The 20,029-nt window shown below is 65.5% G+C and overlaps 3 protein-coding genes across 5 annotated transcripts in view; 2 read left to right on the forward strand and 1 right to left on the reverse strand.

Moving 5' to 3' along the window:
* ZNF710 (zinc finger protein 710) overlaps positions 1–3,849 on the reverse strand; it is a 19,947-nt gene extending 16,098 nt beyond the window's left edge. The window contains exon 1 of one of the 2 annotated variants that reach the window (XM_056499731.1): positions 3,410–3,849. In XM_056499731.1, the coding sequence (XP_056355706.1) occupies positions 3,410–3,849 (440 nt within the window). Of the gene's footprint in view, positions 1–1,484; positions 1,600–3,409 lie in introns of those variants that run through there. The other variant, XM_056499732.1, reaches the window with a different exon arrangement.
* Positions 3,740–9,540, forward strand: AP3S2 (adaptor related protein complex 3 subunit sigma 2). The gene is made up of 6 exons (XM_056499734.1): positions 3,740–4,130; positions 4,347–4,438; positions 4,802–4,913; positions 5,697–5,768; positions 8,528–8,635; positions 8,903–9,540. The coding sequence occupies exons 1-6, from the start codon at positions 4,062–4,064 to the stop codon at positions 9,029–9,031; spliced, it is 582 nt and encodes a 193-aa protein (XP_056355709.1). The 5' UTR covers positions 3,740–4,061; the 3' UTR covers positions 9,032–9,540.
* A 546-nt stretch (positions 9,541–10,086) lies between these two features.
* Positions 10,087–18,365, forward strand: ANPEP (alanyl aminopeptidase, membrane). 2 transcript variants are annotated; one of them, XM_056499576.1, is made up of 21 exons: positions 10,087–10,302; positions 12,749–13,683; positions 13,950–14,095; positions 14,172–14,308; positions 14,391–14,517; positions 14,625–14,779; positions 14,851–14,964; positions 15,080–15,223; positions 15,297–15,362; positions 15,505–15,570; positions 15,731–15,903; positions 15,985–16,064; positions 16,197–16,327; positions 16,405–16,460; positions 16,577–16,724; positions 16,814–16,908; positions 17,015–17,122; positions 17,210–17,377; positions 17,487–17,627; positions 17,733–17,814; positions 18,006–18,365. In XM_056499576.1, exons 2-21 carry the CDS (start codon positions 13,010–13,012, stop codon positions 18,168–18,170), a joined length of 2,976 nt encoding a protein of 991 aa, XP_056355551.1. In that variant the 5' UTR covers positions 10,087–10,302; positions 12,749–13,009; the 3' UTR covers positions 18,171–18,365. The 2 variants fall into 2 exon arrangements, with proteins under 2 accessions (XP_056355551.1, XP_056355550.1); XM_056499575.1 differs by lacking the exon at positions 10,087–10,302 and adding an exon at positions 11,315–11,609.
* The last annotated feature ends 1,664 nt before the right edge of the window (positions 18,366–20,029 follow it).

Genomic DNA, 20,029 nt, shown 5'->3' on the forward strand with positions numbered 1-20,029 from the left:
GTTGATAAATCAAAATGCCCAATAAAACCATCCAAAATAAACACTTTCTCAGGGATTAAACCAAGTCCAAAAAGCCAAGGTGATGAGCCACACCACTGGAGATGCTCCAGTCCTGCAGGGACCCTGTCTGACCCTCCGAGTCACCCCCAGGTTTGGGTGGGGACCTGTCCTGGGCTGCAGCAGAGCTTCAGCTCCTGTTTCCCGTTTTGGAGGGACACAGTGTGACCCATAAAGAGAGCTCTGGTGCAATGCTGCCTGCAGGAGAGGAGCTGGGCCCAGGAGAGGGGGATGTGCCTGTTCCACGGCTGCTCCTGCAGGGAGGACATTGTCACCCAGGGTGGGAGCAGGGCATGGTCCCAGTGCAGCTGCTCCCCATGGCCAGCCAGGCACTGGGCACCTCCAAAGAGAACCCTGAGGCTGGTGCTGCCCAGATCCTCATGGGAGCCATGCCTGGAGTCTGCCTCCAGCCCCAAAGGTGTTTGTTCAGTGCTGTGAACACCAACAGGATCCAGCTGTGCCCATGGGAACCACCTGGACCCACGGCTCAGTGGGGCCAGCTCAAACCTGGGCTGGCAAGCCTGGGAGCAAGGTGTGGGGTGTGGGAGTCTTGCATGGGACACACGGTGTGGGGAGCAGGAGTGTGGTGTGGCTCTGATGGACCTGGGGGGTTCAGGCTCCATCCCTGGGGGAACTGGGATTTGGGGCTGGGCTGGGGATCAGGCTCCAGTCTGGGGCAGGTCAGGCTCTGGGCAGCCCCTATTCCCCCTGGTCACCCTTCTCTTCCTACACAGCTTCTCACAAGAAAAATCCTAATGCCTGACCGAGTAATTAATTATAACCAATTATCCATTACACCCTGCTATGACCAGATCTCTGGAGGGCTTTCACACAGCTCCCCTCGATCCTTTGCGGGGGCACAGGACTCAAAGGCCCCCCCAGCCCTCACGGAGCCCCCCGGAGCACCGGGAGCCCCCCCACCAGGACACCCCGGTGTGTCCGGGACTGGAGGTGAAGCGGGACCAGCCCACAGGGTCACCCCCACCCGCTGCACTTCCCTGGGGGAACCCCGCCCGGGGGGACCCCGGTGGCAAAGACCAGGAAACTCCCGAAACTTCGGAGCGGGGGCGCGACCCCCGAGCCGCGACCCCCGAGCATCGCTCCGTGCGCTGCGCCCCCCGCCCGCAACAGGTCAGCGCCCCCCGCCCGCCCCGCAACTTTCCCGGCCGAGAAAGTTTGTGCGCGGCCACGGGAAAAGTTCTGGGGGGTTTTCATGGGGAGGGGCGGCCCCTGCCCCGAGCCGGGACCCCCCGCTCCTCCGGTCCCTCCCGGTGCCTCCCGGTGCCTCCCGTTCCTGCCGCCGCCATCGCTCCCGGCTCGCTGCCGCGGGGCAGGAGGGGTGTCCCCGCTGCTGTCCCCGCGGTGTCCCCGGTGGGGACCGGGGGTCTGGGGGGCTGCAGGGGCTCGGGGGGTCCGGCGGGACTCACCGGTGGCTCCGCGGGGCGGCGGCGGCGGCGGCTCCGGGCCCGGCGCTGGGTGCGCAGGAAGGAAGAAGGAGGGAATGAGGCAGGGCTGACGTGAAGGGATGCAAAGCAGCTCCTCCTAACTCGCCCGCCCTTCATCTTCCTCCCCCTCCTCAACTTGCCCGACCACCGCGAACCGCCCCCCCGCTGCAGCACCGGAGCCGGGCCGCCCTCGGTACCGGCCTGGGGGGGCCAGAGGGGGGCACTGGGGTGGGAGTGGTCGGTGGGGACCCGCATTATGTCCCCCTCAGCAGCACCGGGGCATTTTCTACCTCACCCTTCATTTTGGGGGGTTGTGAGCCCATATGATGAACCCGAGGAGGGGATGACCTCCTCAATGTCCAATTGGGCATCGCTCTCCCCTCTACGGGGGTGGGAAAGGTCAGGTGCACCCCAAAAACCTCGTAGGGATCGATGGACAGGACTCCTGTCTCCCCAAAAATGCGATGAGAGGAATTAGGGGTGTTACAGGAATCGGAGGGGTTTGGGGGCGATGGTGTTCGCCCGACACAAAGAGGAGGAGGGAAAGGCTGCGGTGTGCAGGGGTGGGTGGCAGGAGGGGAGCGAGGGGGGATGTGGAGCAGTGATAGGAGGGGGAGCGGGAGATGCAGAAGTTTCAGGATTTTGGGAACGGGTGATGCAGAAGTTTCAGGGTTTTGGGAACGGGTGATGCAGAAGTTTCAGGTTTTTAGGAACGGGGGTGCTGTTGGCCTCCCCAGCAGGGAGAGGGAGAGGCTGAGCTGTGCGGGGATGTGGGAGCAGGAGACAGCTGGGGCCCAAAGGGAGGGACGGGGCTGGGATGGGGCATGGGAAGGGACGTGGGTGGCAACAGGATCTGTGGGCTGCAGGCTTTGGCTCCCATCGTGAGGATGAAGAAGGGGAGGAGGATGAGGAGGATGAGGAGGATGAGGATCTCCTCCCCACAGAAGGAGCATGTGGAGGCATTGATCCGACTGGTGCGTCGGGAGATTCTCATCTCCATGGAAGCAGGTGGCGCCGGCCGGACTAATCGCAGCGGAGTTTGTCTCCACACGCAGCCCTTTGTCTGCGCTCACTTCTGCTTTTCTGGGTTGTTTGTTTTTTTTGTACTCTGGTGAAAGCTGAGCCCCCGCTCTGTCCCCGCTGCACCGCCGGTGCTCACACCCCACGCCGTTCTGCCCGGAGCCCGGTGCCGCCGGTGCCGCCGGTGCCCCAAGGGCCGCCGCCCTCCCCGCACGCCCGGCCCGGCCTCGCCCCGCACGTGGCCGGCGAGCGGCCCCGCCCGCACAAACATTTGCCACTGCTGGAGGGGAGAGACGAGGCGCAGGGGGATTCGCTGCTTTGAACTCCCGTGGGTGCCCCGGGCGGGGCTGCGCCTGCAGCGGGCACCGGGCAGCGCACGGAGCGCGGAGCACGGCACCGGGCCGGAGCCGGGGCGGGACACGGAGCGCGAACAAAGCGGGGCACAGGGCGGGACACAGGGCGGGGACCGGGGGACACAGAGGGCGCTGCAGCGTGAGGCACGCGGCGGGACCGGAGCGGCACCGGAGCGGCACCGGAGCGGGACCGGGCCGGCCCCGGCACCTCCGGCTGTCAGGGAGCAGCTGCCCGCCCGCTTCAGCCAATCAGAACGCGGATTCAGAAGGAAGCGGCCATCTCGGCCAATCAGAACGCGGATTCAGGAGGATGCGGCCATCTCAGCCAATCAGAACGCGGATTCAGGAGGATGCTGCCTCAGCCAATCAGAACGCGGATTCATGAGGCTGCTACTTCAGCCAATCAGAGCGCGGCGGCCCGCGGCTGCAGCCGCCTCAGCCAATCAGGACGCGCGGTCTCCTGCTCCCGGTCACTCCGTGGCCCTTCCCTTTCCCCCTCCCCGTTCCCCTCAGCCCGCCGAGGCGCGCACTGACCCTTCTCTCCCTGCCGCGATGTCCCCGCCGGTCCCGCCGGCCCCGAGGAGCCGTGTGCATGCCCCGCGGCTGAGGGCTCGTGGGCAGCCGTGGGTGCAGGCGAGGTCGCCTCGCCCTTTTCTCACAGTGCCCAGCACGGGGCGCTGTTGCCGGTGTGTGCCCGCGCTGGGGGCAGCGGGGCCGGGCAGCGCCCGGTGAGCTCTGACCCCGCCGGTGCCCGCGCGCGCGCCCCCTCCGGGCAGGCAGGGGCGCTGCCCCTTTAAAAGAGGGCGTGGCCTAGCGCAAAGCCCCGCCCCCTGCGCGCCGCGCCGCTCCCGGCGGGGTGGAGCGCCCCCTGGCGGCGCGCGCGGGGAGCGGCGGGCCCGGTGGTCCCGGTGGTCTCGGTGATCCCGGTAATCCCGGCTGTCCTGGTGACCCGGCGCGGGCAGCGGCCGCCGCATCCCGGCTCTGGACCTGCCCCGTCGGGCTGCCAGGAACGGCGGCGGTGCGGCCGCCCCGGAGCGGCTGTGACCGTTCCCGGCGGCTCCGCAGGGCCAGCCCGGCTCGGCCCTCCCGAGCCCGGTGCGCTTCCGGGGCGGCCGAGGGGCTTCCTGCGGCGGCTCCGCTGCCCGGTGCTGCTGCCCGCGCTGCTCCCGGCCCGACCGCCGCCGGCATGATCAACGCCATCCTCGTGTTCAACAACCACGGCAAACCGCGGCTCGTCCGCTTCTACCAGCACCTGGTGCGCCACCGGGCCGGGGCAGCGCGGGGCTCCGGGGCGGGGGTGTCCCGGTCCCGTCCTTCAGGATGGCCCGGGTCACCCGCGGGTGGCACCGGGGCTGGGCTGTGACCCGGAGCCGCGGGGTCACGGCGCCCCTGGGACAGCGGGGGACAGCGGGGACAGCGGGTGGGACGCGCGTCCATCCGTGGGTGCCCACCCGCCGTGTCCCCCCGGCAGGCAGAGGAGGTGCAGCAGCAGATCATCCGAGACACCTTCCACCTGGTGCTGAAGCGCGATGACCACATCTGCAATTTCCTGGAGTGCGGCAGGTACGGCCGTGCCGGGCTGTGCCTGAGCCCTGCGGGGTGCTGCGTGTCCCCCGTGTCCCCTGAGCCCTGCCCGTGTCCCCTGAGCTCTGCCCATGTCCCCCGTGTCCCCTGACCCTGTCTGTGTCCGCTGACCCCTGCCCGTGTCCCCTGAGCCCTGTCCATGTCCCTGTCCCCATAGCCTGTCCCTGTCCCCTGTCCCTGTCCCTGTCCCCTGAGCCTGTCCCTGTCTCCCGAGCCCTGTCCCTGTCCCCTGAGCCCTGCCTGTGTCCCCTGAGCCCCTGATCCTGTTCCTGTCCCTGTCCCTGTCCCTGTCCCTGTCCCTGTCCCTGTCCCTGTCCCCCATCCCTGTCCCTGTCCCCGCAGCCTGTTCGGCGGCTCGGATTACAAGCTGATTTACCGGCACTACGCCACGCTGTACTTCGTGTTCTGCGTGGACTCCTCGGAGAGTGAGCTGGGCATCCTGGACCTGATCCAGGTGCGTCCCTGCAGGCACAGCTCCCCTGCCCCGGCCCCACTCAGGGCCGTTTCGTGCCCGTGGCATCCCTGTGGTGGGAGGGGGCACCTGAGCTTCTGCGTGGGAACTCAGTCTGGAGGAACATATTTTGAAAATAGAAGTATAGAATTATTTAGTGTGGAAAAGACCCTTGGGAGAATCAAGTGCAACCACTAATCCTAGGAATCCCAGGTTGGATGGGGTCTCAGGGATTGTCTGGTCCAGCCTTTCATGGCAAAGCATGACCTAGACATCCTCACCTCCTCATGGAGATTATTCATGGACTACTTCTTTGGAAAAAAATGTTCCTCTTGTGCCTTGTTGAAGTGTCCTCAAGAGGAACTTGTGCCCATCACTCTGTCTTTCCATGTGACTCCTTGTGTGAAGGGAGTTTCCAGCTTTGTAGGCACCCTTTAAACACCAGAATGTGGGAAGATGGTTCCCCCTGAGCCCCCTCAGCCCCTCCTGGGCTCCAGCCCCTTCCCCAGCTCCGTTCCCTTCCCTGGACACCTCCAGCCCCTCCAGGCCTCTCTTTTTGGGGAGCCCAGAGCAGCCCCAGCACTGGAGGTGCCTCAGCAGTGCCCTAGGGCTGACACAAGCCAGGTGCCATTGGCCTCTTGCCCACCTGGACTCACCTGAGCTCACGTTCAGCCACAGTCTCCAGCATCCCTAGGTCCCTTTCCAGCTTTCCAGTCGGTCTGTGCCGTGCCTGCAGTGTGCCATGGGGCTGGAGTGACCATCTTGCCTGGTCTCTGCCTGCCCCAGGTGTTTGTGGAGACGCTGGACAAGTGCTTTGAGAATGTCTGTGAGCTGGACCTCATCTTCCACATGGACAAGGTGGGTGGTGGCCTCGGGGCTGCTCCTCTGCCGGTGGTTTTGGCTGGCCAGGAGGGTGTGAGGATGGCTGGGCTCACTTTGGGGGGGCTGTGATCCTCCATGGGGAGCTTTCTGCTCTGCAAAAACCACTCACGTTGTGCCCTCCCAATGGCAGGCCAGGGGAGCTGTGCCCAGCCCTGGGGCTCTGTGGCCAGGTGACTCTCTGTGCCCCACGGCCAGCACTGGGGCTGGGCAGAGCTGGCACCTCTGGCAGTTATCATCTCACTACAGCTGCAGGGGGAAAACAAAGGGAAGGAACAATGGGAGTGCTGGGTAAACTCTGCTTTGAGGCACAGCCTGGAATGTTTGCTCTTGAGCTGGACGGAGATCCTGGGCGGAAACCATCCCCTTTGATGTGTCCTGGGCTGCAAGGCTGGAGATATCTGGGAACAGCCAGGAATGGGCTGGGAGCAGGGAGAGGCTTGGCTGGGGGTGCTGGGCTTGTGTCACTGTTGATCAGGATTTTCTTGCTCTGCTGAAAACAAGAACATATCAACAAAAAAGAGCACTGGGGAAAAAAAAAAATGTATAAACCACTCCTTTTCCACTGGTGATTGCAGCTGGGAACGGGAGTGAGCAGGTCTGGTCTGTGTTACCAGCTGCTGAGGTTGGGCTTTCATTTCACCGTTTGCCCTGCTGTAAACTTTCCAAAATGCCACAACATGATTATATTGTCAGCAAAAGTGTTTTATCAGAGTAGGGAGGAGGGCTGAGCAGCTGTGGGAGAAGTGCTGGCAGCTGCCCAGCTCACCTCTGCCCACAGCTGGGGGAGGAGATGCTCGTGGGTGCTGGCTCTGTGACATGGGCAGGAGCCAGCAGCTTTTCTCTCTCAGCTTTCCCTGAGCTTTGATGTGAAGCACTGAGCCCAGAGCCAGCCCTGGGCTGGGCACTCACTGCTCTGCCAGCAGCAGCAGGGTCACCCTTCCTCTGACCTCTCCTGCCTGGAAGAATGTTCTCAGGAGGCAGGAACTGGGGGTTTCTGATGGTGGAGACCCCAGCTCCCCTATCAGTCACTCCCAGCCCTCTTTTCTTCCCACCCAGTGCTCCCACTGCTTCCCAGCTGGGACTGGAGCCTTGGCTGTTACCAGTCGGTGCTCTGGTCTCTTTCTGCATTTGGCACGTGTTTGTTTCTCAGATGTGCTGATGCTCCTGAGCTCCTGGGAGTCTGTCTGCAGAGGGGCTGGCAGCTGGTGTGTCCTGCTGGGCCTGGCTGTCCCTGTGGATGCCCAGGCATGGACAGGGCTGTGAATCCCCCCTGGGCAGGGCTGCAGCTGCAGCTTCAGCTGCATTCTGCAGTTTTTCTTTTTGCCTCAAGCTCCACCTTGCACCACCTGCTGCACGAGGGCCGTGGGCCAGAGCTGTGGTGGGTCTGGGGTCCTGCTGCTGCCAGGGGCTGGTGCAGGGGACACTGCTCAGGCTGCAGTGACACCAGTGCTCGTGGCTGTGGCTTTGTGAGCCCCAGCCCCAGGGCACAGGGGCAGGCTCTGGGGGCTGTGCCCAGTTCTCAGTCGTGTTTCCACCTTGGAGGGGAGCGTGAGCTGCACTCAGCAGCTGTGGGGTCCCAGAGGGGACACGGATTTCTCAGGAAGGGCTGTGCTTTGGCTTGGAAAACAAAACTTGCTCAGGATTTCTGCCCTGCTGGTTTGGAGCCAGCTTGGGCCGAAGCCAGGTCTTGAAGGAACATTTCCTGATGCTCCCATATCCTTTTTGGCTGTGGGAGCCACTTGCTCCAGCTGCTGCAGCGTGCACTGGGGCTGTGGGATGGGGGTTCCAGGGCTGGGGGGCTCACCCTGTGCTGTGCTGACCCCACACACCTTCTGCTGCTCCAGGAGCCCTGGGATCACCTCACACAACTGGGATTCCCTCAGAGCAGGTTCTCTCTTGTCTTTATTCTCCCCAGGATTGTCACGAGGTGGTAACAAGTGCAGCTGGCTCTGAAGCCATAAAACAATCTGATAACCCCATGGTGTTCATGTATTCTTTCACACAAGTGAAACTGGCACCATAAATCGATTAGCTGCTGTCTGTGCTGGGAGCTGCTGACTGTGCAGGGAATGCTGAACAGAGCCAGCTGCAGGAGCTCAGGGTGGTGGTGGCCACTGGCACAGACTGGCTGTTGCCTTGGGGCTGATTGCAGTTTCTGGGATTGCAAGTCAGCAGTGTTCCTTTCTGTACTCTGGCTGTGATTGCACTGCCCCTGCCTGGCTGCTCATCCTTGGACTCAGGGATCCCAGGAAAGGAGCTCCCTTGGCACTTCTGTGCTTTTGCTGTGCCAGTGCCACAGTCCCAACCTTCCTGAGAGACACTGGAGAGGCTCAGGCTTTCTGAGAAGGAGCTCCTGGGGACAAGTGTCCTGCCCAGTGAGGACCCTGCTGCCTTGGGGTCATCCCTAGGACACATTCCTGCTGTGACCTGGCTCCTGGCCATGTGTGGGGGCACAGCCAGGCTGTGGATGAGTCACATGTGGCTGCTCAGGGGCTGCTGTATGCCCAGGGGGTGGGTGGGTGTCCTCTAGAGTGGGGATACAGGTGCTGAGTGAAACTTTGGGGCTCCTCTTGGCCGCCCTTTTGCTCTCCAGGCAGCTCAGAAGGGATCAGGGGTACATTTGTGTCCCTTGGGGAGGTGCTGGGGGGGGATCAGGGGTACATTTGTGTCCCTTGGGGAGGTGCTGGCCTCTGACAGGACTGGGCCCTCAGTGTCCCCTCCCTCCCTCCCTGCAGGTCCACCACATCCTGCAGGAGATGGTGATCGGAGGGATGGTGCTGGAGACCAACATGAACGAGATCGTGGCGCAGGTGGAGGCCCAGGGCAAGCTGGAGAAGGCAGAGGTGAGCAGTGACACCGTGGCTGTGCCCTGCAGGAGCTGCCAGGGGATGGCCCACGGGGGGACAGGGCTGTGCAGGGTATTCCTGCCTGCCTGAGCCCTGGGGATGGGCTGGGCACGTCCCTGCCCGGGAGTGCAGCGAGCTGCTGAGTGTGGAGATGGCTCTTCTGCCGAGGGTAATGGCCCCAGGCCATGGAGGGTTTATGGATGTGGCTGTGCAGGGGCTGTGGGTGGCACTGGTGGGGTCGTGTCACGGTCCCTCTGTCCCCAGGGCGGCCTCTCAGCTGCTCCTTCCCGCGCGGTGTCGGCCGTGAAGAACATCAACCTGCCCGAGATCCCCCGCAACATCAACATCGGGGACATCAACATCAAAGTGCCCAACCTGTCACAGTTCATGTGAGCGGGGCTGCCTGCTGAGCAGGGCAGAGCTGGGCTCCCTGGCTCAAGGGGCACACAGGGCAGGTGCTGGCCAAGGGGAGGGCTCAGAGGGGGGCTGGGGGTCCCTCCTGCTGGAGCTGGGCTCAGTTCTGCTCCCCCAACAAGGAGGGTGCCCTTCCTTCCCCCTGTCCCTGGGGAGTGCAGCCTCCCCTTGCTGTGGGGAGGAGTTGGCTCCTGCCTCTTCTGGGATTCCTGGGGTTCCCAGTGGTGAGAGTGTGCCTGTGGTGCTGGCTCTGTCCCCCTCCCAGCCTGGCTGTCCCCTGCCCTGGCCCTGCCCTCTGTGGTGGGCCCCAGCTGGGTGGGGGTCACTCATGGGAGCTGCTGTGTGCCCTGGGGACAGTGTGGGGGACAGGCTGGAGCAGGGTGTGGCAGCAGGAGGGCTGAGTGACCTGGGGGATGGGCAGGGTCAGGCCCTGTCCCTGGGGCTGCTGGAGTGTGTCCCTGTGTCCCAATAAACTGCCCTTGAACCCGTGTCTGTGTCTGCTGTGGGTGCTGCTGGATGGGCAGGGGGCTTGGGGGTCTGTGCAGCTCTCCTGGGGGGCTTTTGGCTGGTGGAGACCCCGGGGTGGGAAAGGGGGCCCCAGATGCCCCAGGGGAGGGCGGGGGGCTCAGGGTGCCTGGCTGCACCCTCTGCTCCCAGCAGGTAAGGACAGGTGATGGCCCTGCTCAGGCTGTGACAGCAGCGTCCCCAGCTTTGGGTCTTTGGTGCCAGGTCACCCTGTGCCAGTCCTGCCCTCTCCCAGGTCACTCTGTGCCAGTCCTGCCTCTCCCTGCTGCAGAGCACTCTGACAGCTCTCCAGGTGTGGGGAGCTGTGGGGCTGGCGTCCCCTGAGGCCGGGGAGGAGCAGGGTTCGTCCTGGGGTTCACAGGGACCCCGATGGGCTCTGTCAGCCCTGTGCCCCACGCCCCTGCCTCGGTCCAGGCTCATCTGGCCACCAGCCCCTGGGGCTGGCCAGGGGCCCTTCCTCTGCTCCCCAGCTGTGCTCCGGGTTCTGCCTTCACTTCCCCTGGCAGGGAAACCGTGACTCTGCCTGGAAGGAATTTTCCCCTCCCTGCAGCTTAACCCTTCCCGAGCTGGCCACTGGCCACATCAGCGCTCCTGGAGGTCAGGAAGCCGGGCAACCTGCTGCGTGCTCTTCTCCGCTGGCTCTCCTCCTCCTCCGCCTCCTCCTCCTCGTCCTCGTCCTCGTCCTCGTCCTTCTCCTCTCCTCCTCTTGCAGGCGAAGGGTGCAGGTGAGCCACCGAGCCCGGGCCGTGTCCTGAGGCTGGGACGCGGAGCCGGCAGGACCGAGACGGTCGGAGGGGACGCTCCGGGCTCAGCCCGTAGCGAGGGACCTGGCGAGGTGCTGCAGGCTGCAATGTGCCCGGTGCTCTGTGCCCGGTGCTCTGTGCAGGCTGCTCTGTGCCAGCCTGGGCTCCGGGGCTGCGCTGCCGTGGGCAGTGCCCGTGTCCGGCCCCGGCCGCAGTGTCCCCCCGCTGTCCGGCCGCAGTGTCCCTCCCTCTGTCCGGCCGCAGTGTCCCTCCCTCTGTCCGGCCGCAGTGTCCCCCCTCTGTCCGGCCGCAGTGTCCCCCCTCTGTCCGGCCGCAGTGTCCCCCCTCTGTCCGGCCGCAGTGTCCCCCCTCTGTCCGGCTCCCCCTGCACCCCCCTGTCCGGCTCAGCCGACACCTCCGGCCCCAGCGCCCCGTCCTGGGCTGGCCGGAGCCGCAGCGCTGCGGGACGGGAGGCTGAGCACCGTGACCGTGGCCGTGGCCGTGACCGTGACCGGGACCGTGGCCGTGACAGTGACTGTGGCCGTGACCCCGCTCTCTGTTCAGGGATGAGCCGGGTTGAGCCCCCAGCCTCATTTCCCCTCCCGAGCGGGGCCGGGGGCTGTGCGGGAGCCGAGTGCCCGGCTCTGGCCGTGACCCAGAGGGGCAGCACCGGCTCGGTCCCGGTCCCCAGAGCCGTCCCTGCTCCCGGGGATGCGGCCCGGGACGGGCTGTGCAGGGCAGGGCTCCGTCCGAGCCGCCTGCAGCCCCGGAGTGGCGATGGGGCTGGGGCCCGGGGGTGGCTGCTGGCCCCCGGCCGCTGCCTGCCCCAGCTGGGCTGGGCTGTGGCACCCATGGGTGCCGGGTTTTGCTGGGCGCGCTCCCGAGCCCCGGCCCCTTCCCCTCAGAACGGCTGCGGTGTGGGGCCGCCCCTGCTGTGCCCCCGCCAGCCGGCAGACAGGAGGTTAAAGGGGGCGAGCTCCGCGTTCCTGCCCTGCAGTCTGGAGGAAGCTTTCCTCCCCTGCAGCTGCGAGCGGGAGCTGAGGCGGGCAGGACAGGAGGACAGGCAGCAGGACAGACAGACACACACACGCGGGGCGCAGGAAGCGGGACCAGGGCGGGCGGGACCCCGCTGTCCCCGCTCTCTCCGCTGTCCCCGCCCTCTCCGCTGTCCCCTCGCTGTCCCCCATTGTCCCCCCGCTGTCCCCGCTGTCCCCCCGCTGTCCCCGCTCTCTCCGCTGTCCCCGCTGTCCCCCGCTGTCCCCTCGCTGTCCCCGGCTGAGCACAGGAAGGTGAGGGGGGCACTCTGCGGGGTGTGCGGGGTGTCCCAAGCGGGGGAAGGGGCTGTGGGGGGCTGTGGGGTGTGGGGCCAGCAGGGGGGCTCACATATGGAGCCCTGTGCAATGCGGGGCTTTGGGGGGGTCTGTGGGGGTGCACACGGTGTGGAGGGCTCCGGGGGTGTGTCAGGGTGTGGGGAGTGACGCCCGACATCTGTGCCGCTTGTGGGACGTGGGAGATGCGTGTGCTGCTGGCTGGGCTCCGGAGGGGTCTGGGGTGGGGTCAGAGTCCTGCGGGCGCCGGGGGGCTCCGGGCAGTGGTGCTGTGTCTCACCCCATGCTAACTCCATCCAGGCCCGCCACTGGGGCTGCTTGCGGGCTGTGCCCGAGGGGCTGTGGGGAGGGATGGGGGTGTGCAGAGCGCCTGCCGCCCTCCCGGCCACAGCCCTTGGCCAGAGGCAAGGTGGGGATGGGGCTGGGAGAGCCACAGTGACCTCTGGACCTGGGGGGTGGCTGTGCCTGACAGGGATCCCCAGGAACAGCAGCCGAGTGGTTCCTGCCAGGCACGGTGGCCCTGGCGGGTGCAGCTGGGTGTCAGGGACAGGGCAGGGCGCCCTTAGCACCCCATTTATGCTGCCGTGCTCTTTGCCCCACCTGTGGCTCCTGGAAGCACCTGCCCCTATCTCCGTACGCAGAGACCGATTAGATCTTGGGAACAGGGCTTCCTATTCTTCCACAGTGCGTGACAGGATGTGCCATCCCCCCTCCCTGCCCTGGGTGGGGACCTCACATGTGCCCACGGGGGCTGGGTTCACAGCGGTGGAGTTTGATCCCGGTGCCTCCACGTTTGTGACCTTGGACTGTGGGAGGGCTGTGGGCACGGGGAGCTGCTCCCGGCCGTCCCCTCCTACATTCTCCCGTGCTGCACCCCACGCCCCCTGCTTTCCCTGGGTGGGGCAGCCTGTGAGCTGTGCTCCTGGCAGGCAGGGGTGGCATGGACCCTCTGACAGCGGCGCAGACCCTGTCACTCGAGGGTAAACGGGGTGACACCGAGTCTGCATCTGGGCTCGGCTGATGGGGACACACGCTGGGCCCTGCAGCACGGTGGGGATGGGCTGCTGGTGTGACCACCCGCTCTGTCCCTCCTTTTGCAGGGCCAGGGGAAGGACGCCGGGGGTGCCGCACACGCTCCCCGATGGTGCCAGCCCGCACGGGCAGCTCTGCCCCCGCTGGGCGTCGGTGCTCCTGCCAGCCTGGGGGGCGGGCGGGTGGAAAGCTCATCCCCATCACCCTGAGCCCCATGGCCATTTAATCCTTCACTCATTAACTTGGACTAATAAACCTCGTGGGAGCGAGAGGCTAAAAGCCGTGCTTGCTCCAGCGCCGTGTCTGTCAGTGCTGCTCCTGCTGCCACCATGGCAGCCGGCTTCTTCATCAGCAGGACCGTGGGCATCGTGGCCATCGTGCTGGCCGTGGGCGCTGTGGCCACCATCATTGCGCTCTCGGTGGTGTACGCGCAGGAAAAGAACAAGGTGACATCGGATGTGGGCACCACCACCACAGTTAGACCCGGCACCACGGTCAGGCCTGGCACCACGGTTAGACCTGGCGTCACCACCACTGCCACCACTGCCACCACTGCCACCACTGCCACCACTGCCACTCCTAATCCCAGCGACCCCTGGAACAGATGGAGGCTACCAGCCACGCTGAAGCCGGAGAGCTACGAGGTGACTCTGCAGCCCTACCTGACACCTGATGCCAACGGCATGTACATCTTCAAGGGCAACAGCAGCGTGGTGTTCCTGTGCGAGGAAGCCACCAACCTCATCCTCATCCACAGCAACAAGCTGAACTACACCAGGCAGGGCCTCTTCTTCCTTGCCAGTCTGCAGGTAGTGGGTGGTGGCCTGGCCCCTGTCATCACCCGCACCTGGCTGGAGACTGCCACGCAGTACCTTGTGGTGCGGCTGGCCAGTAACCTGCGGCCGGGCCGGCGGTACCGCCTGACCACCCGCTTCACCGGGGAGCTGGCCGATGACCTGGCTGGCTTCTACCGCAGCGAATACACGGACGAGGCAGGCGTGAAGTAGGTGGAGGGCAGGGGACGGGGTGGAAGCCACAGGGCTGGTCTGAGGTGGTGGTGGGAAGGGGAGTGGGGGCACGGGGCTGGCACGGGGCAGTGGAGGGCGCGGGGCTGGCTTTGGGGCTCCTCTCCCGCCAGACTGTGGGATGGGTGTGTAAAACCTCTGTGCCCCCATTGCATCCTCACGCTGCCCCAGTGGGGATGGGAGAAAGGGGACTGGGGGGCGCAGCCTCCACAGGGACCCGGGCACTGATGGGCTTGGCTCCCAGGACAGTGGTGGCCACCACGCAGATGCAGGCGCCTGACGCACGCAAAGCCTTCCCCTGCTTCGACGAGCCGGCCATGAAAGCCAACTTCACAGTGACCCTGATCCACCCCCCCAATTACACGGCCATTTCCAACATGCCTGCCAAAAGTGAGTGGGGCGGGGGGGCCCCGCTGGGGGGCTGGGGGGCTGGCAGGGCTGTGGGGTGATCCTCTGGTCTCCACAGACACCAGGCCAGTGACTATTGATGGAGAGACCTGGACTGTCACTGAGTTTGACACCACCCCCCGGATGTCCACGTACCTTCTGGCCTTCATTGTCAGCCCGTTCAGCTATGTGGAGAATAACTCCTCGAGTCCACTGGTAGGATGGGCTGGGTGCACCCCCTGCCCACCTGGGTGGCTGAGCCTGGGCCACCGATGAGTCCTGCATCCCTCCTCTGCAGATCCGCATCTGGGGCCGCCCCAAAGCCATCGCAGAGGGCCAGGGCGACTATGCACTCAGTGTCACTGGCCCCATCCTCAACTTCTTTGAGCAGTACTACAACACGCCGTACCCGCTCCCAAAGTCTGGTGGGTGCTGCGGGTGCCCGGGGCGCTGGGTTGAGCTGCCCACTGCCGGGGGAAGAAGGTCCAGCCTGCTGTCAGCAGGGCACTGACGGACTCCCCTCCACCCCCAGACCAGGTTGGCCTCCCCGATTTCAACGCGGGCGCGATGGAGAACTGGGGGCTGGTGACCTACCGGGAGAACTCCCTGCTCTTCGTCGATGGTTTCTCCTCCATTGGCAACAAGGAGCGGGTGGTGACCGTCATCGCCCACGAGCTGGCACACCAGGTACCTGCTGCGCCCCTCGGCCCCTCCCCTGGCTGGGGCTGGCGGCTCACGGAGTGCTGTGCCCTCTGCAGTGGTTTGGGAATTTGGTGACGCTGCGCTGGTGGAACGACCTGTGGCTGAACGAGGGCTTCGCCTCGTACGTGGAGTACCTGGGTGCCGACTTTGCTGAGCCCAGCTGGAACATTGTGAGTGCCAGGGAGGATGGGCGTGGGGGCAGGCAGGGGAGCGGGCGGCCCTGGAGCTGCCCTGGTGCCAGGCCGTGCACGCAGGGCTGAGGCAGCTGCTGGTGTCCCTCTGCAGAAAGACCTGATGGTGCTGAATGAGGTGCACGATGTGATGGCGACAGACGCCCTGGCCAGCTCCCACCCGCTCTCCTTCCGCGAGGAGGAGATCAACACCCCAGCCCAGATCAGCGAAGTCTTCGACAGCATCGCCTACAGCAAGGTGTGCACGGGGGTCCCTGGGGTGGGATGGACTCTGGGGTGCCCCTGGCTTCTCTCACCTGCTGTCCCTGCAGGGAGCGTCGGTGCTGCGGATGCTCTCGAGCTTCCTCAGCGAGAACATCTTCAAGGAGGGGCTGCAGGTGAGGTGCTGCTGGTGCTGGAGGGCAGCAAGCCCAGTGCAGGGTGGGCATCCCGTGGCAGAGACCTTCCCGGGTGCTCGAGGGGTGTCCCACACCCCAGACCTGCCCTTGCTCACCCGTGTCTCCTGGTGCTCTCCTACAGTCCTACCTCCACACCTTCTCCTACAACAACACCGTCTACAGTGACCTCTGGGCCCACCTGCAACAGGTAGGAGGGGCCTGGTGCTCCTGCAGCACCCCCAGCCCTGGCTCTGGGGGGCTGCCTGGTGTAACGGGGTCACACAAGCTGGCTGAGGGTTGCAGCCCTGGCCAAGCCCCACGCTGCCCTGCCCCTGCCCCTGGTGCCTGAGGCGCTGCTGTCCCCACAGGCGGTGGAGAGAAACAACGTCCAGCTGCCTGGCACTATCAGCAGCATCATGGACCGCTGGACACTGCAGATGGGCTTCCCTGTGGTCACTGTTAACACTGCCGACGGCACCGTCACCCAGAAACATTTCCTGCTGGACCCCAACTCCACTGTGGACAGACCCTCTGAATTCAAGTGAGTGTGGCGGGGGCTGGCTGGGAACCGAGGGGTCAGGGGATGAGGGCCAGTCCCATCACCTGTCTGTCCATGGCACAGCTACACCTGGATCATCCCCATCACCTGGATGACAGGCACTGGCCAAGGCAGGGGCAACTACTGGCTGACAGGGGTCTCAGGTATGGTGTGTCCTGGCTGTGAGCGGGGGTCTTGCTGCCACCTCCGCTGCCATGGCACCGCTCGGGGCTGAGCCTGGCCCTGCCTGGTGAGAGGGGGTGCAGCTCTGGCTGAGCCTTCTGTCCCCTTCCCAGACACCAACAGCGAGTTCGCGCTCAGCTCCACCTGGCTGCTGCTGAACCTCGATGTCACCGGCTACTTCCGTGTCAATTACAACCAGGAAAACTGGGATCGGCTCCTCAGCCAGCTTGCCACTGACCAGACGGTACAGGGGGTGCTCAGGGCAGTGGAGGAGACCCCACTCACAGCACCCTGCCCTGAGACACTGACTTTGCTTCTCAGGTCATCCCTGTGATCAACCGCGCCCAGATCATTGACGACGCCTTTAACCTGGCCAGGTGAGCCCTGCCAGGTGGTCTGGGTGCCACGGGGCGAGGGGCTGGGCGGGGTGGGTGCCCTGGGGAGGGCAGCGCCGGTGGGGCTGGGGAGCTGACGCTGCCCTCACCCCTGCCAGGGCCAAGTACGTCAACGTGACCTTGGCTCTGGACACGACGCTGTTCCTGAGCCGGGAGAGGGAGTACATGCCCTGGCAGGCAGCGCTCAACAACCTGCAGTACTTCAAGCTGATGTTTGACCGCAGCGAGCTCTTTGGGAACATGACGGTGAGTGCTGCCCCTGTGCTGGGGGTGAGGGGCCAGGATTGCCCCACAGAGCTGTGGGGGCAGTGCCTCTGACTCCCTCTTGCCCTCAGAAATACATGAGGAAGCAGGTGAGACCTCTCTTCGATCACTACAACAGCACCACTAATAACTGGCAAAATACCTCCAATGATAACCTGATGACCCAGTGAGTGCCGTGGCCCTGGGGCTGGGATCCCTGGGCCTCCCTGACTGCCCTGGGCAGGGGGCACAGCCTGTGCTGGAGCCCAGCCCTCACGGGCTCCCTCCCTCAGGTACAACCAGGCCAATGCCATCAGCACCGCCTGCTCCTATGGTATCCTCGACTGCCAGAACTTGGCTACCCGCTACTTCAAAGAGTGGCGGAGTACCAACACCAACCCGTGAGTCCTCGGAATCCCTGGTGCTGTGTGTGTGCTCGGGCTGGCACGGCGAGGGGCTCCTGGCACTGACAGCTCTTGCCCCCACAGGGTCCCCCCGAACCTGCGCTCAGCCATCTACTGCAGCATGGTGGCCACGGGTGGGGAGGAGGCCTGGAATTTCCTCTGGGAGCAGTTCCAGGCGGCCCATGTGGTGTCTGAGGCCGACAAGCTCCGCTCAGCCCTCGCCTGCAGCCCCCACCCCTGGATCCTGAACCGGTGCGTGTGGGGTCTGGCTGGCACTGTGGTGTGTCCCCACCGGCCCATCACCCACCCCGTGGTGTCTGCTGCCCTGCCAGCCCCTCACCCCTCCATCGTGCCCCTCCAGGTACCTGCAGTACACCCTGGACCCCACCAAGATCCGCAGGCAGGATGCCACCTCCACCATCAACAGCATTGCCAGCAACGTTGTGGGGCAGCCCCTGGTCTGGGACTTCATCCGTGGCAACTGGAGGACACTCTTCACCCAGTGAGCACTAGGGGGGCTGGGGACACCCTGTGTGCCTGCCTTGGGGCTGGCACTGCCCCTTCCCCGTCCCCTGCCCCCTGGCTCAGCACACTTCTGCTCTCCCAGGTATGGAGGCGGCTCCTTCTCCTTCTCCCGCCTGATTTTATCTGTGACCCAGCGCTTTTCCACAGAGTTTGAGCTGCAGCAGGTGAGGCTGGACCCTGGCACGGCCTGGAGCTGTTGGGGTGCTCCTGGGGGCTATTGGGGCACTCCTGGGTGGTGTGGGGTGATGCTGGGGTGCTCCCAGGAGCTATTGGGGTGCTCCTGGGTGGTGTGGGGTGCTGCTGGGAGCTGCTGGGGCGTTGCCCTGCCTGCTCCAGCCCCATCTCTGCCTGGCAGCTGGAGCAGTTTAAGAAAGACAACGAGGACATCGGCTTTGGCTCGGGGACGCGGGCGCTGGAGCAGGCGCTGGAGCGGACCCGGGCTAACATCAACTGGGTGAAGGAGAACCAGGCGGCCGTGAGGGAATGGTTTAGCCAGCAGAGCAGCGCTGCAGAGGAGTGAGGGGCAGAGCGAGCAGCAGCCTGCAGCTCCCAGGACGGAGCTGGCCCGCTCCCGGCTCCCCTCACTCCACCCCTGCAGCCCGTCCCGCCATGGCCACGGGAACTGGGGGGCTCGGGAGGGCCCAGCTCGGCCCGCTGCACTCCGGGGTGTAAATAAATCATGGGTGTAAATAAAACGTGCCTGGTGCCCAGGGGAGCCTGGTGCTGGGGCATGCTGTGCAGGCTGGGGGCAGGCCGGGCCCTGCAGGCCGCGGCAGGCCCAGCCCAGGCCCGGGGCTCCGAGCCCTCCCGGGCTATTCGGAGCCTGGTGCTAAGTGGCCCCGGGGGCTTTGCTGACGCCAGCCCAGCCCGGGTGTCTGACAGCTGCGTGTGAGCTCCTGCTGGGCCCTGCTCGGGGACTGGCACCGGCACCGGCACAGCACCCTTTGCCTGGCCCTGCTCTGGGCAGCAGCTGCGGGCCCGGCAGGGCCAGGGGGACAGGCTGTCATGGGCTAACCTGGGCTGTCCTTGGGCACGGGGAGGGGACAGGACCCCCAGTGTCCCTCATGGGCTACCTGGGCTGTGCTTGGGCACGGGGAAGGGACAGGACCCCCAGTGTCCCTCCTGCTAACCTGGGCTGTCCTTGGGCACAGGGAAGGGACAGGACCCCCAGTGTCCCTCATGGGCTACCTGGGCTGTCCTTGGGCACAGGGAAGGGACAGGACCCCCAGTGTCCCTCATGGGCTACCCTGGGCTGTCCTTGGGCACAGAGAAAGGACAGGACCCCCAGTGTCCCTCATGGGCTACCTGGACTGTCCTTGGGCACAGGGAAGGGACAGGACCCCCAGTGTCCCTCATGGGCTACCTGGGCTGTGCATGGGCACAGGGAAGGGACAGGACCCCCAGTGTCCCTCCTGCTAACTTGGGCTGTCCTTGGGCACGGGGAGGGGACAGGACCCCCAGTGTCCCTCATGGGCTACCTGGGCTGTGCCTGGGCACGGGGAGGGGACAGGACCCCCAGTGTCCCTCATGGGCTCACCTGGGCTGTGCATGGGCACAGGTAAGGGACAGGACCCCCAGTGTCCCTCATGGGCTACCTGGGCTGTCCTTGGGCACGGGGAGAGGACAGGACCCCCAGTGTCCCTTATGGGCTACCTGGGCTGTCCTTGGGCACACGGAGGGGACAGGACCCCCAGGCAGGTGGGGATTGGGGTCAGGCCATCAGTCCTGCCATCCTGTCACCCCTGGCTGTGGCTCATCTGTGGGGAGGCTCCAGGGCGCTGTAGCTGGGAATCCTCTGAAGCTCTGGAGGGATCCCAGAGCAGGGTGTAGAGGGGTGACCCCAGGTGTCTAACCCCATCTCTGGACCCCCAAGCTCCTCTGGGGCGGTGTTGTGTCTGGCCATGGCTGGGGGCTGTTCTGCTGGCCCCATCTGGGGGTAACCCCGGCTCTATTTGGGGCGGGGGTGCGGGCGATGCCCCCGCGCCCACCTGGAGGTGCCGAGCTCCCCCAGGCTCGCCCCGCTCCGGGCGGGCGGCAGGAGCCTGGGAATGCCGGGCCCATTTGCAGAGGTGTCGGATCTGACTCCTTCGCTCCTTAATTGGCCCTGCCGGCGCTGGGAAGTGTGTGGAGAGCCATTCACACGGCCGTGAGAGATGCTAACGTGCCGCCAGCCCCGCAGCAGCACCGGCTCGCCCCGCACCGCCGCTCCCCGCACAGCCGCTCTGCCCAGCCCGGGACTTGACCTTCCAGAGCCGGGCCCGAGCCCTGGCACCCGGCAGAGTGCCCGCAGCTGCGTGCCCTGTGCCCTGTGCCCTCTGCCCTGTGCCCAGCCCCGGTGTGTACAGGGTGTGCGGGGTGTACAGGGTGTACAGGGTGTAC

This window comes from Oenanthe melanoleuca, chromosome 10 (genome assembly GCF_029582105.1).
Source record: "Oenanthe melanoleuca isolate GR-GAL-2019-014 chromosome 10, OMel1.0, whole genome shotgun sequence".
Lineage (NCBI taxonomy): Eukaryota > Metazoa > Chordata > Aves > Passeriformes > Muscicapidae > Oenanthe > Oenanthe melanoleuca.